This window comes from Varanus komodoensis, unplaced genomic scaffold (assembly GCF_004798865.1).
Source record: "Varanus komodoensis strain SLA01 unplaced genomic scaffold, ASM479886v1 scaffold3, whole genome shotgun sequence".
Lineage (NCBI taxonomy): Eukaryota > Metazoa > Chordata > Lepidosauria > Squamata > Varanidae > Varanus > Varanus komodoensis.
This window is the reverse complement of record NW_025335761.1, coordinates 61921052-61928255: the sequence shown is the minus strand read 5'-3', so window position 1 is coordinate 61928255 and position 7204 is coordinate 61921052. Positions and strand designations below refer to the sequence as shown.

General features: G+C 47.8%; 1 protein-coding gene across 1 annotated transcript in view; it reads right to left on the bottom strand.

Annotated features, from left to right (window-relative positions):
• Positions 1 to 265: 265 nt before the first annotated feature.
• The window catches only part of PELI2 (pellino E3 ubiquitin protein ligase family member 2), a 103714-nt gene continuing 96775 nt past the window's right edge, over positions 266 to 7204 (bottom strand). The window contains exons 5-6 of the mRNA XM_044435632.1: positions 6650 to 6838; positions 266 to 4595 (exon numbers count right to left, since the gene is read on the bottom strand). Coding sequence (XP_044291567.1) covers positions 4029 to 4595; positions 6650 to 6838 — 756 coding nt within the window. The 3' untranslated portion in view covers positions 266 to 4028. The remainder of the gene's footprint in view (positions 4596 to 6649; positions 6839 to 7204) is intronic.

Here is a 7204-nt window from a genome sequence, read left to right as displayed (position 1 = left end):
GACTGCCACGACGTTTCCCACAACAAATTACTCCTCCTCCTGAGCAAAGAATGTCAGGGCTGCATACATACAGTAAGTAGAGTTTTAACAGATGAGACACAAGACATCCTTTGGATTAGAACCTGTACCAAGTTCTGTACAAATCTGACTGACTGCCACAAAACCTGTACTTATCGACTGCATTATTGCTGACTGGGGAGAAAAATATACCAAAAGCAGGTTGCAAACTCTCAAAAAATGAAGTGTTTGAGGGTATAACTCTAGGAAGTTTCAATGCAATATAATTATGTCAGGGAAGCTTAGGAACAGGCAAAACAAACAGCAACAGAAAGAGACAATATTAATCAATCAATCAATCAATCCAGAAAAGCCCATTATTGGTGTAGAATCTTTCAGTGCCAGCAAGTAAGGAAACTACAAAAGACCTTCCATTCTGACTCCTTCAGAGAGCGCTCTTCTCCCTTGGCTGCTGCATTTTTTGTGCTAAACCGCACCAGAACACAAGTGCAGGTTCTGAGCGGTGCCTGATCTTTAGGTGGAGTAACACACATCACGGAACTGCCGAAAGTAAAGACAAGCCTCATCTAACCTTGAACATGAATAAACTATGAAGAATTAAAACTAGCCTTCCTTGGAAAACCCTCGAGACACACAGCACACCAGAAAAACTTGAGGCAGATTAAAGTTGCCATGTTGGAAAGTGGAGCACCGTCCAGGAATTCCTTCAGCGCTCACAGCCTTTTCATGGTGCTTTCTTCCCCACAAAACATTGCAATAAGAAAAGGGGTGACTCTTGTTAAGAGGCGAGGGGAAACCTTTACTACTAGACATATTGTTTTCCCCAGAAGCCCGCCAGCAGTATTTTGAATCCTTAACTGTGCTTGTCCCCTTGCACAACGCCTGGAAGGGCTTCAAAGATTGGGCCCCGAGTCTATCCAGTGGTCCTTCCTTCAAAACATCTAGAGCAGCTTCCATATTAACTCCTTCAACGATGGTGGTGTGGGATTTTTAGGTACATATTTGCATGTGAAGGAAATCTAACTGTGGGGACAGCGTATGCCTTTGGGGAGAGAGAGTATGTGCTGCCGTGTTTTTCTGCCCTAGACGTTGGCAAGCACAGCCATTTTAAACCTTTAATTTTACGGCATTTTTACTTGAGCAGGCAGCTTGAAGAATTGACTGGGGAACAAATAGGGCCCCAGGTCACGTACACGAAAAGACAGGGATCTGTTGTGGATCTCCCAAGCTACGGCAGCAAGGGCTATCAGAACTAGAACGTGTTTTTTCTTGTGGAATCAAAGGCAAAAAGCTGTTTCTTTTAAAGGCACGAGGACAACATGTTTTGGAAGCAACTGGCCCTATCTGTGGCCTTTCCAAAGAAAAGGAAGGGCTGTTTCCACTTCAAAATGCTGATCTTTTTATACAGCCAAATCGTATTAAACAGCAGATTAAAAACATGCCTCATCAGCCAGTGGGCAATGGACACATGAAAATGTTTAAGAGGTTAACTATAAAACAATATTACATCCAAAATATGAACAGGCCAATTCAAGTATATACACAATATATTAAAATCATATAAATTATATATTTATACAAAGGACACAAGCATTGCAAGGAACTGCTGTGAATTTAACAGAAAGGAGATCAAAACTGCCAGGTTCACTCCAGATGTGCAATGAGTTTTGGGTGGGGGCTTTTTCACATCTGCACAGAATACCTCCAATTCCATAGGTAAAGAAAAAGCACAAAAATTGTCCCACACCAATGGCAATGTTAGCAAGCAGCAAGTTAATGTTCATGAGAAACTCCCAGTTCCTAACTTTCAGAGTGATCAGTAACTTTTCTTCTTTCCTATTCCCCGCACTCCAAATGAAAGGTTTCGAGTCACCTAGGGCAAGAATTAATCCTGGCTATTTAAATGTGACATTTGGTGTTTTCTTCCAATTGCAAACAAAAATAATAATGAACTGACACTTTTCAGACGGTAAGAAAAACAGGACAGATGGCAAACTGCAAAGTTAAGAAACCAGCAGAACTAAAACTATTTTAAAATGTTTGCACATTGGGGGTAGCATCACCGAAGCAAGTTTAACAAAACAGCTTAGTTTTCATTACTGATTTTAAAATAGCTACAAAACATGCGAATCATGAGAAATCCTTCTGCAGATCTTTCAGACTCAAGAGTGCCCGACACTGATGATCAAGCGGCAGAATCCAATGGAAGCCTGGACCAATTCTCCTCTACCCATTGCTTGGGAAGAGCAATTCTGTGCTTCCGGGGCAATTCCAAATGAGAGGAAACCCTTGTTTCTGAAAGAAGAGAGGTCAGCAAAGCTTGCACAAGGGAGATAAGCAAACCCATCTTCTAGAAATAAGCATTTCCGCTAGTTTCAGGGTTTTCCCAAGGAAGTGCTAAATTTCCCTTGAATAAATGGTGGATCTTGCTTATGGCGGGAAGGAACCCATGGGGTGGAAATAATTGGCAGAAGCCTAAGCTCTCTGTTGGATTCTGTCCAAGGCTGGCAGATGTATGTCCTGTAAAAACAAAACAAAAACCTTTGTGCTAGCAGGGCAAGTGAAGCCATTCAACAGAATGTATAATTAGTTGCCACGCTGCAATTTGCCTAAAGGCTCAAGGCATGCAAGGACAAACGATACTCCGTGGAAAGAAAACCACAGCGCAGAATTCGCCATTGACAGAAAACTGATAAAATGGCGAAGATGGCTGGACAGGGAAAGAACCCCAAAACAACTAAAACCAGATGCAGAACCGAAAAGAGCTGATGAAATACCTTGCCTTGTCTTCACCAGATTTTTATCAAAATGACTTTCATGCATCACAAAGGTCCCACATCCTTCTCACTACACTGACAACAGAGCCACTTCCCCACAGCCTCAATCAAGGGGGTGACAGGGACAACTTTAAACGATGGGGACGTGTCAGTAGGGGCAGCCTAGTTGGGGAGGAAATGAATGACAGACTTGGGAACACATGGAGGGCCCTTCAAACAGACAGGGATGGCTTGGAACGAAGCCAGAGAAAAGCCATTTTCCCCCTCTGCAGGAAGGTAAGACAAGCTAGTGAGAAACCGGGCCTAATTCTGAGCCTGGCAGGACAAATCTGTGAGGGGTACAGTCAGCGCAAGACAGAGCAGGATGGTCATTTAGTGGCCGCCGGATAATTCTGCTCACTCGGAAACTCTTTGCTGCACACAAAAGGACACGTCCTACACAGTGGAAGGGGACAAGCAACCCGTATTTTTAAGCCTTCTCACATTATCAGTTACAAGCATTGATGGACACAGGAACTTGGTGTCAAAGACAGACACAAGCCAGCAGTCCATGACCTCCAAATTTCAAGTACTTGCATCTTTCTTTCTTTCCTTTTTTTGGAGAGTGGCATTAGCCCAAACTGCAGAGTTCTGTCAAGCTTTTGTGCTCTGCTTCCTGAAGCCAGCTGCTTTGTGTTCACGGCTGGGTTACTGCAGGTATACAGTCAACATTCACCTGGGTTTGCCCACACATTCAGTCCATCCTCCTTGAGAATGAACTATTCAAGTTAGTTATATTGCAAATTAAAAAGAGAGAGAAAAGAGAAAAATAGACAGGACAGACGAATTACATTCTGTATGCTCCTTTTAGGTTGAAAAAATACGTGTTTTAAAGGCTTGTCAAAGTTTAGAAGAAAAGCATTTCTGTTAAAAAATCCAAGGTTAAAAAAATCATTAAGACATTGTATTTTTTCTTCTGATCTTACAAACATTACAAATATACTACAATTTGACCGAGAAGATGTCACGAACAAGCTGCCGCTCAGCATGCAATGCCACTGATCTCCGTTTGGTTCAGGTATCCGTGTACCTTCACACTTCACAATGCTCGCAGCCGAGGCCCACCCGCAAAAGCCCTGATTAATAACAATCCTATAAAAAAGGTAAAAGCTAGAGTTAGTGGCAAATTCTTTATCTTCACAGTAAATCGTTAACGGGATTAGCTTCCTCGTGGTCGTCTGCAAAACGGCGGCATCAGTCGATTGGACCCTGAAAAATGAGCTTGACGCAGTTCTGCTCGCCGGTGAGCTGCGTGGCACAGAAGGGGCAGGCGGCGTGGAAGGCGTGGGTGCCGTGGGGCAGCGGGATCTGCGACCAGTACTTGGCGGACTTCTCGGAGCACACGTGCCCGCAAGGAGTGAACGCGTAAGTCGGCGGGCCAGCGTCGACGTAAAAGCCCGCCTCGCACCCCAGCCAGAGGGGGACGTAGGGGCCCACGGTTCGGCACATGGGGCACTCGCGCTCGTTGGCCTCCGTGTCGCTGCGGTGCCCCCAGTTGTGGTAGCCGTGGACGTGGCCGCAGCTGAGGTACGCCCACGGCTGCTTCTCTTCCACCACCTCCTTGCGGCTGATGCTGGGGAAGGCCAGCGTGTTCAGCCCCACGGGGCACTGGGGCCGGGCCGCGTTGATCTCCTGCCGCAGGGCCTCGATGTGCTTCTGGGTGGGCGTGTGCAGCAAGCCCTCGGCCGTCCTCCACAGCAGCGTGGCCCCGCACAGGTCGATGAGCGAGCCATCCTGGAGGACGTTGGTCTCGTTCTCTACCTGCGGCAGCAGGGAGAGATGTGGGGCCACCCGTCAGCTTATCGACTCACTCGCTCCCTGCGCTTCTTCCTTCCAAGCGACGCAGGGCAGCTCACACGTTTCTCCTGCTCCTCTCGACCTCAGCCTCACAACCACCACCCTGCGAGGCGGCTGGGACTGGCCCAAAGGCACCCGGCAGCGCCAAGACTGGGTGGGGACTGGACCCCAAACCCCCACTGTACACCCCACTGGCCCTCGGGTATGCCCTCGCTCTCCGTAATTCATCCTGACCCCCCCACCAGACACAAGACGCCCCCCATCTTCCCCTCCCGTGCCTGTCACTGATGCCTCATCCAACCTCCTCCTCGTCCCCACAAATCCTCGTCTTCTCCCGTGTGACAAGCCATTGTGGTTTAAAAACCAGAGCAGCCGGCTCCACAGGCGCTCCTCGCTCCCCCGAGCCCCCTTTCCTCCTTCGCTGTTGACCGCCTCACGGCCAAAATTTTAAATTGCAAGTTTCCCCGGGCGGAGGCCTTCCTCATTTTGCTCACACCACTGTAAAATGCACATTGAGCATTGATAGTGTGGCATAAACAATGATCTTCACACAGTAATGTCGTTCACAGGACTATGTTACAGCAAGAAGTCCCTGAAAAGACTAATATAAATTTATTCTCTCAGAAAGCCCACTTGGTCAGATATATGAAGCAGTTCTCTATGTCGGTAGAGACACACACACATCTTGGAAAAAGACTGCACACGCCGGGGCCCAAAAGTGCACTGGTTTTCCAACATGAGCATTCCAGACTCATGCACACACTTTAATTTATAAGGGACTAAGACCAGAATTTCATCAGGATGCGTCATGCATTTCACGTTTGCAGCTGAAGCTTCCCTGAAACCCCAGGTCCTCTGGCATGCAATTCATCAGCAACAAGTTTGGATTTAAACGAAGCAGAAAGGTCACACTGCAGACTCTCACAGACATAGTCAGAGCCATCAATCATGGGAACTCCAGGCTGGCGAGAATGCAAAGCAGCGTCTTCTACCTTGTGCTCAGGAAGGGCATCCCGTTTCTTGGTGTAAGGCGCATCTTTCCCCCTCGTAAAGTTTCAGGAAGGGACAGGACAGGAGGCCTCGCTGAGCTGGCCTGCAGCAAGCCCAGCCCGTACGGGGCGGGGAAGGCCTGGCTTTGGTTTTACAGGCCTTGGGACCGTCTGGGTTGAATGGGTGCACCGTGCTCTGCATGGGCTGCCCATGAAGCCACGAATGGGGCAGAGCACGGTGGCACCTTTCCCCTGGAGCCCTCCCCACAGGAAGTACCTGGCCCCATCTTTACACCAACTTCCTTGTCTCTCGATTCACGTCCAGGCCCAGCTCCAAAGTGCTGGCACCGACATTTACGGTTCTGACTCCCTGGGATGTCTTAAGGGCGCGACAGGCATCGCCCCCGCCCCAGACATCTTCCCCGTGTCCTCCAAACCACCCCATTCCCCCTGGGGATTGTTTTCAAACTACTTTTCTATTTTTCACTGGCAGCCAGGCCTACTTCAGGGCAAAGTGGGAACCTCTTGCTTTCTCCTTGACTTCCCACGGATGTCTCCAAGCAGGCTACTTGTCTTCTGTGGCATGGAAACTTTCCCAAAATTCCAGATATGCTCCAAAGGTTTCCTACTGCTCTTAAGGACCACCTTCCCCATAACTAACGCCTCCCTGTCCGCAGGTCATCAGCCAGCCTCCTGCTCTGCAACCTTTCCCCCAAAGAGGTCAGGCAACTGGGTACCCCGAACAAGCCCCTTTTAAGGGGCTTCAAATCCCCCTTAGCCCTGACGGTCCACCTGGAGTTAAGGCATGGCTGCCCCGGAGGGCTTTACAGGGAGAGTATGGAGCACATCTGTTTGCGGTGTTTTTCTGATGGGTTTTCGTGTTGCTTTATTCCGTAGGCTGCTTCAGGTTTACATTTCATTGCTGCCACTCTATTTTACAAACAGGAACTGCTCCGGACCTGACCATTCAGACAGTCAGGCTAGAAATGGATTTCAAAGGCATGATTTATCATAAACACCCCAACTTACTAGCTTGCCTCTTTGCTGGGCAGATCTTGTTTCACGCAGAGTATATACATCACCGCAGACCGAAATTTCACGCCAGACCCCAGGCTTAGATTCTTCTGTAAACCCCCCTTTGGGATGCATGACTAGAACGCCATTAGTCGTTAGCCCATCCATGTGTCCGTCGGGATTCTTCCACTTTGCTGCTTTTTCCTGGATACCATGTGCAGCAAGAAAAAAACAGCAACAGGTAACTAACTTCGCCTTCCAGCATCAACCAATAAAGGCATTCTCTCATCCAGTCACCTAAGTGAGTAGTCCAAAAGAAATCTGGTAACTTTGGCCTCAGAGACACAGACACCGTTCCACACGGTTTTTCCCCAGAATGATGGAAAGGCCTGGCCACAGTCCTGAACAGCCTGTTAACAGCCAGGTTAGATAACTGCATTTTTGCTTTAATTCAGCTGAGATTGTTTTATTGGTTTTCTGTGTTTATTTCCTCCTGTTCCATCTATCCATTTATTTATTTATTGTTTTTATATGCTGTGGTTTTCTGTGTTTATTTCCTCCTGTTCCATT